At 40.9% G+C, this 21,232-nt stretch overlaps 1 protein-coding gene across 1 annotated transcript; it reads right to left on the minus strand.

The window, feature by feature from the left end:
* Positions 1–9,496: 9,496 nt before the first annotated feature.
* Positions 9,497–20,920, minus strand: FASLG (Fas ligand). Its single transcript, XM_077452992.1, has 4 exons — positions 20,521–20,920; positions 17,457–17,505; positions 17,305–17,352; positions 9,497–12,459 (listed from the first exon to the last, which is right to left on the minus strand). Exons 1-4 carry the CDS (start codon positions 20,776–20,778, stop codon positions 12,062–12,064), a joined length of 753 nt encoding a protein of 250 aa, XP_077309118.1. The 5' UTR covers positions 20,779–20,920; the 3' UTR covers positions 9,497–12,061.
* Positions 20,921–21,232: the final 312 nt, after the last annotated feature.

Genomic DNA, 21,232 nt, shown 5'->3' on the forward strand with positions numbered 1-21,232 from the left:
TACTAAATACTTGCCCCATAGAAGATCAAGGGAAGCATTCCTATATGATCAGATGGGAGAAAGCCCTCAATGAGGAAATTCCCATAGCGCAGTGGCAGGTGATATGGCCCCAAGCAGCAAAAAGTTCAGTATGTACACTATATAAAGAAAACACACACAAAATCCTCCTATTCTGGTACATGACCCCAGATGTACTCCACGCCATTTATCCTACTAGCACAGATAGGTGTTGGTGATGTCAGGGGGTGACATATTTATTGAAGTTGCCCACTAATCACCCCATATTGGACCACAGTCCAACATTTATTGGCCCACCTTCTTGAAAAACTGGTCCCGGCAACCCCAAAAAATTTCGTACTAGGTTTGTCACGATGAAGCTCCCCATGCCCTACAAAAAACGAATACGCTATGTTCTCACAGCAGCACGCTGTCTCATAGCCCTAAGTTGGAAATGCCGCTCCCCCCTTCTCCTGAAGCGTTTTCTCCAGAATTAATAATGTCAAATTAATGGAGAAAATGGCAGCTAGGATGCAGGATAGACTGGAGGCTCATAATAAGGTTTGGGAGCTGTGGCACCTTCGGAAGGATCCACCATGATCAGGTAATACATTTTTTTCTAAAAAGCTATTGCAATGACTTCTTTTTTTCTCCCCTTCTTCCTCTTTCCACCTCCTTCCCATTCATATAGAGTATTCTTGTGACTCTTATACCACGTATACACGACCGGACTTTTCGGAAGACTGGGTCCAAAGGGATTAGTCCGGACAATCCGATCGTGTGTGGGCTAGTCTGATAGTTTTTCGCAATAAAAATCTGACAGACCTAGAAATAGAACATGTTTCAAATCTATCCGATGGACTCAATTCTGACGGACTAAAATTGGGAAAACTGTTTGTCTGTGTGCTGGCCCGACAGACCAAATACGACGCAAGGGAAGCTATTGGCTACTGGCTATTGAACTTCCTTGTTTAGTTCCGTTTACATCATCACGTTCAAAATGAACGGACTTTCGAATGGACTTAGTCCGTTCGTGTGTGTCACCAAGTCCATTCATTCGGAAAGTCGGTCGGGAAGACCGTCGGACCTAGTCTGCCGGAAAGTTCCAGTCGTGTGTATGCAGCATTACAGCAACATACAAATTGTTATTATTTATTAAACGAATAAGAGATGCATATTTGACAAAATGATATTGCTAGATAAATAATGACTACTGTCTTTAAACATAGCATCGATATTCATGAGTAACTATCTAAAAGAAATTATGCATATTACAATTTACACCTTTGAAATTGTGTAGCTATTTATTCAATACAAACAATAATAAAATGTTATTTGATAAAAATAAAAAAATAAAAATAAAAAAGGGAAGGCAGGGGACAAACAAAAAAGACAAAAATAAAAATACATGCAGCAACCACAAAAAAAAGGGTATACAGCACTGTATACTGCACTAAATGTTATGTAATGCTGGGTTAAACACTGCACTACACTAACACACTACACTGATACTACACTGTACTCACACACTATACTCACAGTACACTATACTACACTGACACACTATACTCACACTATACTATCACTACACTAACACTTAGCCCACGTACACACGGTCGGAGATTTTGCCAACCAAATCCGTCGGATTTTGTCCGTCGGATTTTGTCCGTCGGATCTTGTCCGAAACTGTTGCATACACACGGTCGGACAAAGTTGGCGAAAAATCCGATCTTTCAGAACGTGATGACGTAATTTCGTTATGATGGGACTACATTCAGGCTAGTAGCCAATAGCTTTGATGTAGGAATTTGATCTGAGCATGTGTGGCACTTGGTCCGATCAAAATGCTCTACACATGATCGGATTAGGTCCGACCGGCCCAGTTGGTCGGGAAATATTTCCAACATGTTGGAAAATTGGGTCCGACGGAGATTCGGACGGAATCAGTCCGATACATACCACACACAGTCGGATTATCCGACGATACGTTCCGATAGGACACATTCCGGCGGATTCTCCGACCGTGTGTACAAGGCTTTAGAGTCACAATAATAATAATGAACACACTGAGCCCTGCTCAATCTATCTCCACTTCAACAATACATGGCAAAAGCTTCCTGTTAGCTTCCTAATCTTTTATAGTGTGGGGTGGGACTATGAGTAGTAAGCTGTGATTGAACAAAGTCATCATCACTTTGTCCAAGCAGGGCTCTGACAGTGCTCTGTGCTCTAATTGGCAAAGCCTTGCAAGGCTTCATCCAATTAGGGACCTAGAATGCACTGTGCAGTGCGCAGTACATTGTGGGCCGCTCAGCAGGTGAACATCCCGCCGAGCGCCCAGCAAAATTAGGTGTTCGCCGAGCAGGAGATGTTAGGGCTGAACTTTTGCTTAGCCTGAACCAGTTGCCCCAACACTAGTGTGGAGTGCACGTGACCGTTAGGGTAAACCCACTGTGGTCAATCAAAAGTATTCAGCGTGAGAGGTAGCAGTAAGTGAACATTAAGTTCTGCTACAAATTGGGGAAAACAGCAAACGAGACACCTGAAATATTGGTGCACGGGACTGAAGTCGTGCACAGAAAATGTGTTTATGGCTGGTAAAAAACGCTTTCACGACAGTAAAGAAACGACTGAGGATGAGCCACGTTCGGGTTGGCTACCGACAAATAGAACCCCAGACATATAATGGAGCAAATGCTGGCACGAGATTGGTGACTGGCTCTATGACTGATGGTGGAGGAATTGGGCATTAGCAAGGACACCAATCTGCAAAGATTGGGGTAAGCTGAAGACCTGTTCCCGGTTTGTGCCACACAAGTGGACAGACGAAAATAAAGGAAAACAGATAGAAACCTCTGGAGATTTCATTACTATTTGTGACCAGGATCCATCCTTATTGCGAACCATCATCACAGGGGATGAGACCTGGTGCTACCAGTTCCCTCCAAAATCCAAGCGGCAAATAGATGAAATGGCATAAACCATTTTTCCTGTGACCCAAATGAGTTCTTTCTGTTTCCTTGCCAGAAGAGTGCCATAAAAGGTGCACTGTCATGGTTATGCAGTGATCTTCCTGTGTTTGCTTACCTCCCATCATGTGTTCAGACTAACAGGCCAGCCACTTCCACCTGGTGGTTTTTATAACCTCTCCTCTAAGCATGGCTCCACCCCAGGCCCTATCAGGGAGCCCTATATTAACCTGTGCACTGCAGGCCATCAGTGCTGATCAACCATTGTGTATTACTTTTTGTGTTTAGCTTCCTGTTTCCTACCGTGTGCTCTTCTACTGGTTTCCGTTACCGACTTTGGCGTGTCTTTGACTATCCCTGTTTGCCTGTGATCCTGACCTTTTGGCGTGTCCCCGACTATTCTTGTCTGCTTGTGGCCCCGACCTTGGCTTTGTCCCTCACCATCCCTATCCTCCTGTTGCCTACTGTGGGTGTGAGCTGGGGGACCCTGGGGGTCGCGACCTGGAGCCAGTTGCAGCCAAATCCATCCACTCGAGGCTCTGGTGAACACCTGCTGGCTTTTAGACTCCGCGCCCAGGGAATCCTATGCTCTAACCCCGGTGGGACCTGTCTCCCGTCCGCAGCAGTCAGCCGTAGGGGCCACAACCTTGCGGTGCACTCCTGATTCCTACGGTGTGCATCTGTCACCTTGCCTCAAGGTGACCTGACATGCACATTTTGCGGAAGTGGTGTCAGTCCAAGAATGTGTGACGATGGTCTGGGATTGATTCCTAAAGAGGTTTTTGCTTACAGTTTCTAGAAGTTTTATGAACGTTGCCAAAAGTGTGTTGTGAAGGATGGTGACTAATTTGAAAGCCAATAAAAGTAATTTGTTTGTATCCCATTTTGTTTGTTTTCTGATACCATTCACCAAACTTCTTATGCCGCGTACACACGACTGGACTTTCTGGCAGAAAAGGTCAGACGGTCTTCCCGATGGAGTTCTGATGGACTTTCGACCGAACAGAATTGACACACACGAATGGACCAAAGTCCATTCATTTTGAATGTGATGACGTTCAACCGGAATAGAAAAGGAAGTTCAATAGCCAGTAGTCAATAGCTGCCTTTGCATTGTATTTGGTCCGTCAGATCAGCATACAGACAAATGGTTTTCCTGATACCAATTGATTCCGTCGGACAGATTTGAAACATGTTCTATTTCTAGGTCCGTCTGAATTTTTGAAGAAAATAGTCAGATGAAGCCCACACACGATCGTAATATCCGACAGAATGATTCTGTCAGACCTTTTCTGCCGGAAAGTCCGGTCGTGTGTACACGGCATTAGACATACCTTTGCCTCACTTTACTTTAGCAGCTGAAAAAACACATGAAATGTATATGGATTTGTTTTTCTGAGATTTTGAGATTTAAAATCATTACATATCCCAGGAGGTTGTGGGAGGAAAATCCTCCTCATTCTATTAAGCAGACCTGGTGCAGATCTTGCACATGCGCAGAAAAAGACCTGGCACTGTGACTGTTTATAATTTACTCTATTAATGGAGGAAAGGTAATACCTCCTGTGATAGGTGACATTGGTATCCCAAAAGGTATTAATATCCTCCATTTAGAACAGTATGTAAGCAGTTAAGGCACCATATCTCTCTCTGTGCATGCATGAGATCTGGTATACCATTATCAGTAAACCAGCTGAAAAACAGCAAGAGATAGCAGGCTTCCCAGATGATTGTGGCATGGGACAGGATCTCTGTAATGAGAGCAAGGTGACAGAGAATGACAGTTTTGGATCTAATAAGCTTGTAAATATGTGATTACAGTAGAAAACGAGTGCCAAAGGTAAGCAGTGCTGGAAAAAATCATTTGGGAGGGTGAAGTTCTACATAGATCAATGCAGGCTCAGCTCTAGGATGTATAAAAAATAATTGTTTAATGTTTGCCCTGTTCACACTATAACGCTGTATTGAGGTGCATTGAGGTGCACTGCTTAAAATTGCATTCGGTCTACACTTTTACAAAGCGCAATGCATGGCTCCGCATGTCACTGCAACATGATGTGTGTAGGTGTATATGGATCTATATCAACTCACTAACAGAATTGCAGTACTCCTGCAAATTGGTGGAGTATTACAAGTAGTGAAGTGAAGTCTGGAAAGTAATCATAATGTATCAAATATCAGTTTCAGAGGTATTTAAAGACACATTGGGGCTGATTTACAAAGCATTTGCGCTATGAATAGCGGCGCATGCCGACGTGCAACGGACGTATTTGTATTCACAAAGCATTTGCGCTTGTAACACAGCGCGATTCCCCATTTATTATGAGCATGCCGGCGCACGGGCGGCCACAATCTGTGCGCCGCTATAGACCTGGCACACGACATCTTCAACTCAGAATTAAAAGAAGCTGGAAGTGCAAATATTATGGGAGTGATGTGAGGAAGTATAGATATGACTGTCTAAGTAACAAATATGGCCAAATTAGGACGGAATATAAACTTTCTCTGTGCAAGCACTGAGCATGCGCAAGCGGCATTTGCGCCCGTTCAAGTGCTCTGGTTCATTGCGCCGGCAAAATCTTAGTTAATGTCAAGTCACGTAGGTTAATTTGCATAAGTTGAACAGGCGCACCTCTCAGCTTGACTTTTTTTTTTTGCACTGGTTCACTTCTATGGGTTTTTTTTAAGGCTATTTGCACACAGGTCATGTTAACATTAAGAAAAAAAATTAAGAAAAAAAAATGCGTGGGGGTCCCCCGAAATTCCATACCAGGCCCTTCAGGTCTGGTATAGATATTAAGGGGAACCCCATGGCAAAAAAATGGCCTGGGGGTTCCCCTCAAAATGAATACCAGGCCCTTTAGGTCTGGCATGGATATTAAGGGGAACCCCGTGCCAAACAAAATGCCGTGGGGTCCCCCCAAAATCCATACCAGGCCCTTCAGGTCTGGCATGGATATTAGGGGAACCCCGTGCCCCAAAAAAATGGAGTGGGGGTCCCCCTCAAAATCCATACCAGACCCTTATCCAAGCACACAACCTGGCAGGCCTCAGGAAAAGAGGGGAGCGAGAGAGCGCCCCCCTCAACCGTACCAGGCCACATGTCCTCCACATTGTGAGGATGCTTTGGGGTCCCCCCAAAGCAACTTGTCCCCATGTTGATGAGGAAAATGGCCTCATCCTCATAACCCTGGCCGTAAACCGTGCGTCAGAGGGGGGGCAGGGTCACCGGGTGGCCCGCCCACCGTTATATAAGACCTGTCAGAAGAAGAGAAGCGTCACACAGCGGGAGCCTCCCATTGCGCGTAACGGGCCGAAAACGAAGCAGAGACGCCATGGAGGAAGATGCCGGATGAGAACACCAGAGCAAGAAAAAGCGGATCGGAGGAAGAAGAAGTTGGTGGAAGAAGATGAAGAAACCGAAGGATGAAGAAAGGAAGAAGACCAGAAGAAAGAAGATGAAAGAAGACTTTAATAAAGGACTTGTTAAAGTCCTGTAATTTTGAAAACTTTTGTCACTATTTTGGTGAAATGGTAGGGGTACTTTTGTACCCCTTACCATTTCACACAGGGGGGAGGCCAGGATCTGGGGGTCCCCTTTGTTAAAGGGGGCTTCCAGATTCCGATAAGCCCTCTGCCCGCAGACCCCCACAAACACTGGCCAGGGTTGTGGGGATGAGGCCCTTGTCCTCATCAACATGGGGACAAGGTACTTTGGGGGGGCCACAAAGCGTCCCCCCAATGTTGAGGACATGTGGCCTGGTACGGTTCAGGAGGGGGGGCACTCTCTCACCCCCCCTCTTTTCCTGCGGCCTGCCAGGTTGCGTGCTCGGATAAGGGTCTGGTATGGATTTTAAGGGGGGCCCCACACCATTTTTTTTGGCTGAAGGGCCTGGTATGCTCTTGCAGGGGAACCCATGCCGTTTTTTTTTAAAATTAAAGTCGCCTGGCCTGGGGGCGACTTACAAAACGACTTTAAGTCGCGCTGTGATTCACACTCAAGTTGTGTCCAAGTTGCCTCCTAAAGTTGTGCTGGAAGTCGTGTGTAAATGGACTTTTAAATATACGGTGCTCGCTATTATGAATTGCGCCGGCATATTATGTATTGCGCTTATGCATGCGCCGGTTTCATATGCTCACTTGAATATTTATCTGGCACTCAAATGAAGGTATGAACCAGCGCAGCGCATTCATCTTAGTAATTCAGCACCATTGTGTTGCAAGATTGTCTCAAAAGGCAACACAATAATTACATGGTTTTATACACAACACCAACATCGATCTGGCAGACGGTATCTCAGGCTCTATTCACACCTATGCATGTTGCTTTTGAGCATTTATGCAGTGCTTTTTCTTTCTTTTCATTTGGCCAATTTGTTGCTGGGCAGATGAAATAATGCACAACGCACTACATGCTTTTCTGCAGCATCTACATTAAAGTCTATTGAACCATAAAGCAAATAAAAGCAGCATTTTGTGCTTTAAAAAGTCCTTGACCCTTTCCAAAATTGCAGAGGCAGAAAGATGCAATGATGTGAATGTGTTCCATAGAAACCCGTGTTAAAAAACATGCCCTGTGTTTCTGCAAAAAAGCATGAAAAAATACATTGATGCAAATGGAGCCCTGGTACAAATAGATTTTACAGTTTGCTAGTAAATCCATGAGTCTGATAATTAGCACTTCTGTGCTTTTTTTTTTTTTTGGTAACCCCTACACAAACTAATATCAGCCCTACCATCACAGGAAAAGCTTATATGGGTCAAAATAGATAATGCCATTACTAATTTTTGTCCATATTTGATGACACTTTCAGATAAAAGATCTAAAACTTGCATACTAAGAGTCTATGAAAGACAAGATGTCAGCTAAGCAAAAAAGTAAAAAAATATATTAACTTGACTACTGATATTATTAATTTCTAAATATATCTTAGTTATATGAGTGGTAGGTTAGGAAACACTGTGGGCATATGTGTGAAACCATTAAATTATACATTATGTAGGAGTGTATCATTAAATTATTTTAAGTTCTTGTTTCTATGCTTTAGTTTTTCCACACATGATCAACTGCAAACCCTGCCCTTCTCTTGCCAATCCAAAAAAAAATTGGTTGGATGGTTACAGTTCCATTTTTAAACAAAGGTCTAACCTTTTATCTACTGCCATCTTGAGCAGCTATAAACCTGCACAGATATGATGGGCACAACCTTATGTATCTCTTTGGATTGCAGTGTCAGATGTTTGACCCCCACTATTTGTTCCTTAGGTAAAAGAGTGGAATTTGTAGAGACTGGTTTTTACTGTAACCCTCTGGATATAAGTGGGGGGGGGGGGGGGGGGGAACAAGTCTGCCTGCACACCCTCTGCTCAAGTCCCTTTTCGTTTATTGGTTTGGAACATCAAGCAGCAGCACTGCAACCAACCAAGATACCCTAGCATAAAGCCATGTTTTATGCATGATGAGTTGGTAAAAAATTGTTCTCCAAAGGGGTTTGTACCTCAAATCGAATGTTGAAGTGTAACACCCACTGGTGTCTGCCAAGGATGAGATATCATTAAAAAGGAACTATTTAACTTATGCAAAATTTGGCAATAACAAAAAATGTTGAGTTCCTAATACTGTGTATATAATGCTATTGCCATTTAGGAAAGTCACAAAAAATAAATAAATAAAGTTATTATACAATACAATTATGCACACCTTGTTTAATAAAAATGACTTTGAAATGAGAAAAATAGACATAAAACTATATAGAACAATCACATCAATCCAGTTGTGTGGATTTTCTGTTCTTTACATTCTAGCTTCTGTTTAAAGTTGTATTAGGTTCTCTAATGCAAAATATCAGATAGTGATGAAGACCTCAGCACCCACCATGTTTGCTTTTACTCTTTATAATTTTGTGATTTATTTGCTTGAATTTTTTGAAAATGCTCTGTTTGTTGCTTCATTTTGTTTCAGGTGGCTCAGTCCCCTTGGAGGGTCCCATGGAGTCACCATTGCAAGCACGCTCATAGCAGTCATGGTGGACAGGACAAACCACTCCACTGCTTCCCCCTTCTCTCCTCCTCCCTGTGCCTGCACTATCGGTAGTAAACTGTGCATGTGAACTACCGTGAAGTTCAGGGAAGTAGCTATGTGCAAACCTGGAGCCAGTGGCAGTAAACGGAAATTATGTAAGTGTTTGTACACATCGGGACTTGTAAATGTACGTGTGTGTGGAGGGGTCTGCCTGGAGTTCAGCTTTAAAGCAGATAAATGTTTCCATTTATCAAGGTGTGAACCACATTATATGAGTTACGTGGCACCAGCAAGAGATGGCATTTAATGTCATTCTAATTTCCTGCTGTAGAAAAGGCGCAAGCATGCTTGATGACTCATTTCCACTAGTAACCTAATAGATCATAGAAAGATAGTGCAGTCACGCCAGTGGTCTGGCCATGGTTATTTTAACTGCGTAAATGCCTTTTCTGTTTGTTGGGTACCCATGATCACAATCAGCTAACAATTCTAAAATAACTATTCAAAGTGATTCTAAAATAAATAGTTTATTTTACAAAAATATATACAAAATTATATATTCTACTGCTAAAAAAACACTCAGTATATGACATTCATAGATTATGAATAATGATTATAAACCCATCAGAAATCATTCATCATGTTGTTCTTTTTCTGTTTTTAATTTTCTGTATTTTCAATTCTCAGAAATTGGGAAGAGTTACAAGAAAGATCTACCATTTTTTATTTATACCAATTTATGTAACATACAATAAAAGATTTGGCTCCCTCAAAAATAATATTTCCATTACATATGGAGTGTGGCTTCTTTAAATATCCACACAGGGGCTGCAAGATCTTCCCACCTTAATTTTTATATGTATTCTGGCCTACTTTGGAGATTTACTTCACCCATTACAGGAAGGTTCTCCAGTAGTGAAGTTGAGGACTAAGTATCTGACACAACCAGAAGTATGTCAGATGTTAAACATAATGCCTGTGGCTCTGCTCTTCCAGATAGTAAAAATTAGAGGGGTGCGCAACAGGTCAGATACATATTAATAGTCTTCTTTTGCAGGGCGTGTGTTTTTTTGTTTGTGTTTTTGTTTTTTAAATGAGCAAGAGAGTTTGCATTTTTTTTTTTATATATAATATGGTAGATTACGCTGGTTATTTGCAACACGGTCACTCTATGCCAAGACATTGCTACATGAACCAATGTATTTTAGAATTCTTCAGGCTAAAATGGCATTTTGCTTTTCCTCTAATACCTGCTTCCAGAAAACAATATATATTTTTGACCTAAATGGCTGTACAATTTTGATTTTGACTGAAGATGGGTTACTTGGGTCTACGTTGACATACTTTTCTTTAGCTTGGGTACTATGCATGGTACACAATAAACTAGCCTGAATCTTGTATTGGCAAGGATAATACAATGAAGATGTCCTTGTTGTACTACCAATTTTTTCTTAGATTATGATATATTTTAAAGAATTATTTGCTTCCTTATTTCGCAATAAAGCTCTATAACTACAGAATACATTGTGGCTTTAATGGGAACCTATCAGACAGATAGAACTTTAAACCTTTGACCTGGAAGACAAGCACAGCAAAGAGGTCCTTTAATGCTAGGGACCAATGTGTGTCTCAATATCTGCTTCCCCTGCAGCTCTCAGCACTTAATCACATGCTGTTCCAGAACCATAAAGGAAGTCAGTGGTGGAAGACCAGGCACTTTGATTGCCAGTCTTAACAGGGAAGAGATCTATAGCAATAGCAGCTGGCTAACTGCAGGTCTCACTTGAATCACTGTCCTAATGGTGAAGTATCTCCTTAAGGGGCCACCAGCCCAACAAATGTTATTACTGTTTATCCAGGGGGCAAAAACTCCCTGTCGATCCAGCAGAGAAATATGGGAACAGCCACTGGTGACTTGCTTTTGAAGTTACAGTTTTCAGAATGGTTGTCGTGATCTTTGATTTACAATTTGGTGAGCCACTAACCTTAAACAGGCACATGCATTGTAGGTATCAGGGCATGTGAACATTCTTGTTCCAGCCCTGGAACTTGTACCTGCAAAAGTAAATCAGCATTGATAGTTCCCATTGTTCTAACTCAGGGGTTTCCAAACTTTCTAAACAAAGGGCCAGTATACTGTCCTTCAGACTCTGTGGGGGTCGGACTGAGGCCAGTGGAAATAGAAAATGTCCTGGTGTCAGTGGGAGTAAACAATGCCTCATCATTGGTGTCATTTGTAAGAATAGTGCCCCATCATTGGTGTCATTAGGAGGAATTGTGTCCCATTCATTGGTGTCAGTGGGAGAACATATGCCCATCTGTTGGTGTCAGTGAAAGGAATAGTGCCCCATGGTTGGTGTTAGTGGAAAGAATTGTGCTCCATTGTTGGTGACATTGGAAGGAATTGTGCCCCTTCTTTGGTGTCATTGGAAAGACATTTGCCCAATTGTTAGTGTCAATAGGAGGACGCATGCCCAATTGTTGATGTTAGTGGATGGAATAGTGCCCCAAGGGCTGGATAAAAGAACACAAAGGACCACATCCAGCCCCCGGGCCACAGTTTGGAGACCACTGTTCTAACTCATAGATTTTCTTTACAGTGTATCTAAACTGAAATTATTATTATTTTATAATGAAAGTCAATAATGGAGCTCAATTTTCAAAATAGATACAAATTATGTATTAATCACAAAGGTATATTTCAGATCAAATGTCCATCAACCAAACATATAGATGTCCTGTTTATTTTCCTTATTTCCCGGTTTTCTTGGATATTTTTGTAGTCAAATTCAAAAGTTAAATTTTTCATAGGTAAAGTGCTGTTGATCAAAAAGCTGGATTTTCTTTCCAACAAAATGAGATCTTCTGTTCCATTAAAACATGGAAACTAAAAACATCTTGTAAGTCATCTGCCAACAGGGAAGATAATCAGGTTGAGAAATACTACTGCATACCTCGAGTACAAAGAGATATAAACAATTTCCCCTATACAGGGAATGAGTTAGCTGGATGTTACCTTCAAAAACTGTTGTCAATGAGTCAATTGTAAGACCAGAGAGAAATTAATGGATCTTCATAGCTTGTAAATGCCAAAAAAAGATTTTTCTTCATCATTACTGACTAGTTCGACATTAGAAACATTGACATACAAGACATCAGCACGAGTGAGGTTAAATACTGCTCCAAGGTAACTATGTCTTGACCAAGTGTAATGCGGCTTGCAAATGAGCTGTTCTGTACTTTCCATGAGTTTCATCACACCTGGATATCGGGATGGTTTTTTGTAGACAATATGTGTCAGTTCCAAAGTATCTTTAAGGCATTCTGTATGTCTAAAGTAGATGGAAGAATATAGGAAGTGCAGTCCAGTTTCATTCACCACTAATCCTCTGTTCTTGTACTGAATGCCATTAGTAAAAGCTCGTCCTTTACTGTCTTCCCAATCTAAAGGTAAATTCGAACACTTTTTTGCTGAAATTTAAAATAAATAGTTAATAAATTAGAACATATTTATTTTACTTTACATCATAAGTTATATTTTGACTTAAGTCAAAGCCTTTAAAGCAGAATGCTAGTCAAAAAGTTAAACACAGAAGATTCATTTTTTTTATACCTGCCAAAAGATTTATATTTCTGACAACTGAGCCCTGAGATTTATACAGCCTTATTACAATTGCACAGCCTGGTGGATGACGCTACATTTTCTTTTACAGTTAAAGTATTACTAAACCCAGGATCTTGCATCCCATAGTACACAGAAGATGGAAATGCAAAAGTTTTAGTAAACATAAACTGCTAAATACCTTTTCTCATCAGCAGCTAGAGCAGTCTTGTGACTTCTATCAGTGTCTGCTTAAAGCTTGTAGGAGGCACTCTCGTTTATTGGTTGATCTCGCCCTGGGGATATTTGGTTCATATCGGGTCTGGAGACTTAGTCCTCTATGGCTAGCTGACTCAACGGTAACGGATCAAGGGCTTGTTGACATGAACTCCTATTGAGTCACTAACAGAGCCTCCATACTGGTGGTCTGGGATGCCTTTAAGGCCACCATGCGCAGCATCTTTGCAGCGGCTATTAGGAAGGCCTGTAAGGCGCCTCAGTCTAAATTGGTGGACGCAGAGCAGAAGCTTACTGATACTAAGAATCACTATTCTGCCTCTCCTACTCCAGATACTTACGCTAACTGGCGGCACAAAGCCAGAGCATTGGATTTAGTACTCTTGGAACGTACTCAGAAAAAAACTATTATGCCAAAATCAGCAAATTTTCAAGTTTGACGATAAAAATAGTCCTCTCCTAGCATATCTTTCTAGACCTGATTTCCAACCCTGTGCTATTCCTATAAATAAAGACTCCAGTGGTGTCACAGTGGAACAAACTGCTGACAGAGCGGAAGCCTTTGTTACATTTTATTCTACTTTATATACTATTAGGGCCTATTATACCATTATGGAATTGGTTGATTACCTATTTGATATTGATTTCCCTAGATTATAGACAAGCCATATTTCACTCTTGGATGTTTCCCTGACTCCTGATGAAATAGGAAAGGCTATAAGGCTATACAATCCTTTGCCCATAATAAAACACCAGGTTTGGACGGATTCCCTATAGAATGGTACATGTATTCTAAAGAAATTCTGATTCCACATTTACTTTGAGTCTTTAACTTTGGGGGGGTGGGGCAATTACCACCTTCTATGTTGGAAGCATTGATTGTGCTCATTCCGAAACCCTATTGTCATGGTTATGCAGTGATCTTCCTGTTTGCTTACCTTCCCTCATGTGTTCAGACTAAGAGGCCAGCCACTTCCACCTGGTGGTTTTTATAACCTCTCCTCTAAGCATGGCTCCACCCCAGGCCCTATCAGAGAACCTTATATTAACCTGTGCACTGCAAGCCAACAGTGCTGATCAACCATTGTGTATTCCTTTGTGTGTTTAGCTTCCTGTTACCTGCCGTGTGCTCTTCTGTTGTTCCTTTACCGACTTTGGCGTGTCTTTGACTATCCCTGTTTGCCTGTGATCCTGACCTTTTGGCGTGTTCCTGACTATTCCTGTCTGCTTGTGGCCCCGACCTTGGCTTTGTCCCTCACCATCCCTATCCTTCTGTTGCCTACTGTGGGTGTGAGCTGGGGGTCCCTGGGGGTCGCGACCTGGAGCCAGTTGCAGCCAAGTCCATCCTCACCACTCGAGGCTTTGGTGAACACCTGCTGGCTCTTAGACTCCGCGCCCCGGGTAATCTTACGCTCAAACCCCGTGGGACCTGTCTCCCGTCTGCAGCAGTCAGCCGTAGGGTCCACAACCTTGCGGTGCACTCCTGATCCCTACGGTGTGCATCTGTCACCTCGCCTCAAGGTGACATGACACCCATAAAGACCATCTCTATTGTAAATCATACTGTCCTATCTCTTTAATTAATTCAGAGGTCAAAATTTTGGCTAAAGTCCTTGCCCGTAGACTGAATGAAGTCATCTCTACCATTATTAGCTCGGACCACACAGGTTTTATTGCTACTTTCATCAATTTACTTTTTATTAGACTTTTAACTAATGTGCAGGCCAATCATGATACCATTGGATCTAGGGCTGTTTTGGCACTAGATATGCACAAGGCTTTTGATTTGGTCAAATGGCCGTACTTACAGGAGGTTCTGGCAAAATTTGGCTTTGGCGATACCTTTCTTAGATGGATTAAATTATTATATAGCAAACCTAGGGCTAGACTGAGAGTGGATTACTTCTGGATCTTTTCCTATATCCAGGGTTACTAGACAAGGATGCCCTCCATCACCATTGCTGTTCGCTTTGGTGATAGAACCATTGGTCGAGTTGCTACGTTCAAGTTCCTCTGTTAATGGTCTGGTGCTTGAAGGTCTGGAGGAGCTGGTGTCCATTTATGCAGACGATATGCTCATATATTTAGACAATCCCCAATCTTCTCTTCCTAATTTATTGTGTATTATTCAGGATTTTTGCCACTGTTCTGGCTTCAGAGTAAATTGGGAGAAATCCCTTCTGTTTTTATTAGATCAGACCACATCAGTTGCCTTACCGCCCTCATGCCCATTAAAAATTGTCATGAGTTTCCGTAATCTGGATATTATAGTTCAGCAGCCAATTTCCTTTTATATTAAAAATAATTTAGACCCTCTTGTTAGAAAACTTAAAAGTGCCTTAAAAATATGGACTAAGCTCTTCCTAACCCTACTAGGGAGGATAAATATATTTCAAATGATATTCCTGACATGTTTCCTCTATATACTGTATAATCGTCCGGTATCTATTCCTAAACGCAGATTCCAAGACATCGATTTTATCCTTAATTCCTTTATTTGGGGAGGAAGAGCGGTTTGGATTGCTAAAGATACGCTACAATTACGTGTATTGTAAGGAAGCCTTCCACTCTCTAATCTCCAAACCTATTATATTGCCTCCCATTTGGCCCATGCCCATTGGTAATTCTTCCCTGAAGTTAATAACGCAGCCACAGCTCCAAAAGTTGCTATTCTTATGTCCTATGAATCACTACAAAAATTGATTCACCATCAATCAACGAGGGGCATGGATAGTAGGAATGTTCTGTCTATGACCTTGCGGATGTTCAAACTTTCAAAACTACTCCCATTAAGCACAACCACTGCATTCTCCCCTAATGCTCCTTCATGGAACAACCCGTGCCTGCAGGAATTTTTTAGTTAACTCGAACTATGACATACTGCAGCAGTACAATTTGCTCATATTTCTATGCAACCCTCTCCCCTGGAACATCTGTTGACTGAACCCTCTCACTCTACATATTATTTGTCCTTATTACACTTATTACATGATACAACTGATAGACTTAGCCTCACAGATCTTAAATGGCACCCTAATATACCAGAATTTACAGAGGAAATCTTTCAGGAAATTCTCCCTCTACAGGTCCCCACAGGTATCTCTTCTACAGACTAAATTATTGTATAGGTCGTATTATACTCTGTGTCCGCTTGAACAGACTACCCTCTTCTGCTGTTTGCCCCAAATGCTCTCCCGTTGATGGCACATTTTATCATATGATGTGGGAGTGTCCACCGGTCAGATTGTTCTAGTTGGGGATCACCGCTTTTATTAATTCTATCACACAAATACCTAATGTGCTGCAACCCCTTAAGGTGCCTCTTGGGCTATATTGTTGATGATTCTCTTTCCAAAAACAAGCAGCTTTTTCTACGTTCTCTGTTCTATGCTAAAAAATCTATAACTATGCAATGGATGTCACCGACCTCCCCTACGATAGCTTTCTGGCTTACTCTCATTAATCAGGCAATTCCACCATATGAGTTAATATATGAGGCCAGGGGCTGCCTGCCTAAATTCCATAAAATCTGGGACCTGTGGGTGAGTTCAGATCGCACAATACCATCTGCTACCTAAGTTAATGGGCAGTAATGGGAATCTACTGTAGATTATTTTTCACTTCACTTTGACCAAATGTATTCCTGTGTATATATATATATATATATATATATATATATATATATATATATATATATACATATATATATATATATATATATATATATATATATATATATATATATATATATATATATATATATATGTATATATATATATATACTGCAGTTGAATTGAGCAAATCACATACTTCCTGTAGGACCTTTCATATACCTGAAACTAGGATAGGAAATTTCACTGCAGAGACCATGGGACTTAAAAAGACACCCATAGCTAATTCAATTTTACAGCATTCACCAAAAATCCAAACATTTGAATATCAGCTTTGAGTGGATGAGGAAGAAAAATAAATTCAATGAGTACCACTGAGCTACTGAGATGTGTTCAGTAGAAGATGTATTTCACCCCCTGTAAACAGCTAGACAGCTATAAAATATTAGATTTCCCATCACACTCTGCTCTGTCAAGACACATAAAAGGGTGAATCTCTCCATCAGAGACATAGGGATTGATTTACTGGAGGCATACAGGCTGTTTACTTTGTAAGGTAAATTGCACTGTACAAGGAAATTTTGCCCAGAGTTTTGTGAATGTGGTGAATTTTTACTTTGCAAAGATCACCCAATCAAAGGAAAAAGAAAATAAAGAAAACAGCATTTTTTCTTACATATGATTGGATGATAGAAGTCAGCAGAGCTTCACCACATTAACTAGGATCCGGGGAAACGTCCCTTCCAAAGTGCAACTTCCTTTGAAAAGTGAACAGGCTATTTGCCTTTAGTAATAAACCCCATAGACAACAATATAAACTTTTAGATATGCTGTAATTTTTATTTTATTTTTTTAAACATAATTTACCTGTTAGATGGGCAGCTTGTCTGCTTAATTTTTTCTCCGGGGTTCCCCCTACAGAAAGAGGAACAGCAATGAATGTTCAGTCTTGAAAGGAACAAGATGTTTGTATTAGATTACCAGTAGCAGCTCAAAGTTTATACACTGGAATATCTCACCTATTAACTTCTCTGTGGAAGGACTTAACATTGAGGCAGCATCACCAGACTATGAAGAAAAGAAAGTACAATAGGATTGATTTAGTTACATATCTTTTAAATGCATATGAGATCAGTAGGTTAGGCATTTTACATAATGGGGGAGATTTACTAAAACTGATGCACGCAGCATCTGGTGTAGCTGTGCATAGTACCCAATCAGCTTCTAGGTCTCATTGTCAACTCTTAATCAAACAAGCTAAACAAGTTAGAAGCTGATTGGTTACTATGCACAGCTGCACCAGATTCTGTGTGCACCCATTTAGAAAATTTCTAGACATGACCACACAGGGAAATCCCAGGACCGGTTCAGACCTCTAAGTTGAATTTTTTGGTGCATTGCCTTTTAGGGTAATTTATTTCCTATACTTGGCTTGCAGTTCATTACTGGACTGGCTAAAGGACCAATGTGTAAAATTTACTTTTTAGTTATACTTCGTAAAGATTTGCTTACACTCATAAATGTGGATTGGTATACTTCAAGGTATGTTGTAGTTTCATTGCAGCCCAGCTATGGATGAGAAACCAAGTCTACATTATTTTATTTATGCCATACTACACTGCCCCTCCAACATGACAAACTCCATAAGGTGCAGGATATTTCACTCCATGGCTTCTCCTCACCTTTATGATTTAAATCGTATGATAGTTAAATAAACTGTATAGGCTCTAATTTTTCCAGGTCATTGTATAGCTAGTAGTAGTTAATTACATTCAGTTGCATTTGTTCTGATAGGCCCCTTTCAAATGGGCTGTCCAATCAGCCACAGCTGTTAGCGGACATGTCCATTGGCACCCGCTGCCATAAACAGATGGATGGTGGTCCTATTCCACATCTGTCTGGCAGATCAGAGGGCATTGAATAGAAACAGACTGGCGGTTCATTTCCATTAAATTGCCCCATAGAGTTGAGTAGAACAGGTCTGTGTCCACTCTGCATAGTGGAACAGACACAGATCTGTCATCCGCCTGCTCAGCAGGGATCAGAAGAGGGATTCCCCCGCTGAGCAAGCGGATTCCGCTTGGCGGAGGTGCACATGTGAAAGAGACCTAATGCTGAAGACTTTTTACAGCTTATCAAAGCAGCTTATTCAGTTCTAACTAAAGAAGCAGCTTGGATATGCTCCACAATACCTTCAACGCTAGAGAACAAGTGACTACTACTAGCTAGTTAAACTGTTTGCATGAGTTCATCAAGCAATTTACATCATCTGACAGTTAACACACGGCTGCATTACAAATATATGAAGGCTTTAATTGCTGACTTTTTCCTCCATCATATTAGAGACACAAACTGAGAACAAATGCAAACATAAAGGGAACTTTCACTACTGAACCATTCTGTGACTAATTGAAGTCAGACACAGCCAATCATCTAGCATTTTAAGAAGAAGGTGAGCCGTGACAGGCATACTTTAAGCAGATTCTTTGTATGGGTATATTGGGAGAATCTGAAGAAGGTAAGCATGGTGTAGGGTCTCATTGAGGTTGAGTTGCCTAATCTGGGAATGCCAAATCTGGTGCAGCTCTGCATAGAAAACAATCAGCTTCCAGTTTTTTTTTTGTGAAAGCTTAATTGAACAAGCTGAAGTTAGAAACTGGGGGGCTACTATGCACAGCTGCACCAGATTTGGCACTCTCCAGTTTTAGTAAAAAATCTGTCGGATTTTGTCCAATGGATTTTGTCCGAAACTGTTGCATACACACGGTCGCACAAAGTTGTCGGAAAATCCGATTGTACATAACGTGATGGCGTTATTTCATTACGACGGGACTACGTTCAGGCTAGTAGCCAATAGCTTTGGTCTAGGAATTTGATCTGAGCATGCGTGGCACTTTGTCCGTCGGAGTAGGCTACACATGGACGGAATATGTCCGATCAGAGCATGTTGTCGGAAAATGTTATAGACAAGTTGGAAAGTCGGATATTCCAACGGAAACAGTCCGATGGAGACCACACACAGTCGGATTATCCAACAATACGATCCGATCGGACACATTCCGTCGGAATCTCCGACCGTGTGTACAAGGGCTTAAAGTATCACCATCCAAACATGTTGTACACCACATCTTAACTATACACTGTAATTATTCAATTATCACATTTCAGGTAATAATTGTTCATGGTGATCAAAATATGCGTGTCATTTAGATGGTTAAAATAACTTGCAGTATCATATGCACATGTATATTGGCTACAATGATATACTCAAGGATTGTTGGCTTTAGCACTAACCTCAAGATATTTGTTAACCTTAACACTAACTTCATGGAGATAATTGAAAATATCTAACTTAAAGGACTGCAGGACACTATCATCTACATAGACTTAACAGCAGTGCTACCGTTAGAAGCACCGAAGACCCCTAGTCCTCATAAATTCATAGGTACTTCAGACAAGTCTGTTGGCACTGCAGAGGACTTCACAAGCCATGAAAAAGATTACAATCAACAGGTGGGACTAGAAAATTGATATGCAAAAATCTCAGTGGAGAGAGAGACAATTACAAATTAAACAGACAACAGTCTCAATTCAGAAAAGCTAACACAACTGGATAAGGGTCTTTATTTAAAAAAAGGGGGAAAAAAAACTTGGTTATTTCAAAGATTTGAAAATTATGGTTGCACGGTTAAAATAAAGTTCCTTATCCTGTGTAAAGCTTCATAAGATACATCTAATGCAAACCTGTATCATAAGAGCACTAAATCACAATAACAATGAATGACATTCAGTGGAAAATAAAGCACATTTCATTAGCCCACGGAAACCAGATCCTAAAAATAATTTGCTTTCATTTCAAATTTGCACAGTTTATTACATTAATAATATCAGCACTAGGAGACTATGGGAAAGTAATACACTTTCCTACCTTTGATGGAGTTCCCCGTTAAAATGGTCTACATACTGAGCAAATTAAATTAATATTCTTGTGTTATATGCATTTTAAACGGATTGAGTAAAATGCCATCCAACACATATACCATATTTCCCAAAACAATTAAAAATAAAATAAACATTTTGTACCTCTTTGACTCTTTCAAGTTCCTTCTGCAGCTCCATTATTTTGTAAGTTCCTATACCCACTCCAACCAATGCCAGGAGAACCAGAAGAAAAACGATGAAGAGATACACGCAAGTTCCATCTTTGCGCCTCTTCTTCCTGAAGTCTGGAAAAGGTGGTAGAGGTGGTGGGTACATAGATGCATGGGTCAAAACTGGTGGTCTTTGAGCTTGGCTTGTCCAGAAGACTGGATAGCCCATGGGTTGTTGCATATGTTCCATCTTGGCTGTTGCTGATGTAAAATGAGTCTCTATAGCTCAAGCAAGCATGTGCTATATATTTCACAAGAGGAAGAAGAAACTGTGGTTCCCTTTCTCACTTTCAACAACTATATAGAATTAATATTGTTGCTCCCCGCCTTCTCACAGCTCATATGTGTTCCACCTACTCGTCACCACTGTTCTTTCCTTTCATATACAAGACTACAAAATGCAACATCCTTTTGATTTGTACTGCGCGAATTATTAATGTAGTCTGCAGAAGCCGTATAAGCCAGTTTGTCAGTCCACAACAATAAACTGACAATCCTAACAATGCCGTGGGTTACTGACTTATGCAGATGGTTTTTATCGTATTTAATTGATCATATAATAGAAAGGTACATACATCTCATTTTGGGTAGCATTGGCATCTTTTTTCTTTTTTGATTTTTAACAAAATATCTAACTATTACAA

Source organism: Lithobates pipiens, unplaced genomic scaffold (assembly GCF_037356315.1).
Source record: "Lithobates pipiens isolate NorthernLeopardFrog02 unplaced genomic scaffold, aLitPip1_a1.2 Scaffold_23, whole genome shotgun sequence".
Lineage (NCBI taxonomy): Eukaryota > Metazoa > Chordata > Amphibia > Anura > Ranidae > Lithobates > Lithobates pipiens.

Bases quoted from the DNA above. Each gene is read 5' to 3' on its own strand.
- FASLG (XM_077452992.1), bottom strand. From the start codon at position 20,778: ATGGAACATATGCAACAACCCATGGGCTATCCAGTCTTCTGGACAAGC. The intron at 17,506-20,520 runs GTACAAAATGTT...TTTTCTTCATAG, and splicing joins AACTTGAAAGAGTCAAAGAG to TCTGGTGATGCTGCCTCAAT. The intron at 12,460-17,304 runs GTAAATTATGTT...TTTAAATTTCAG, and splicing joins ACAAGCTGCCCATCTAACAG to CAAAAAAGTGTTCGAATTTA.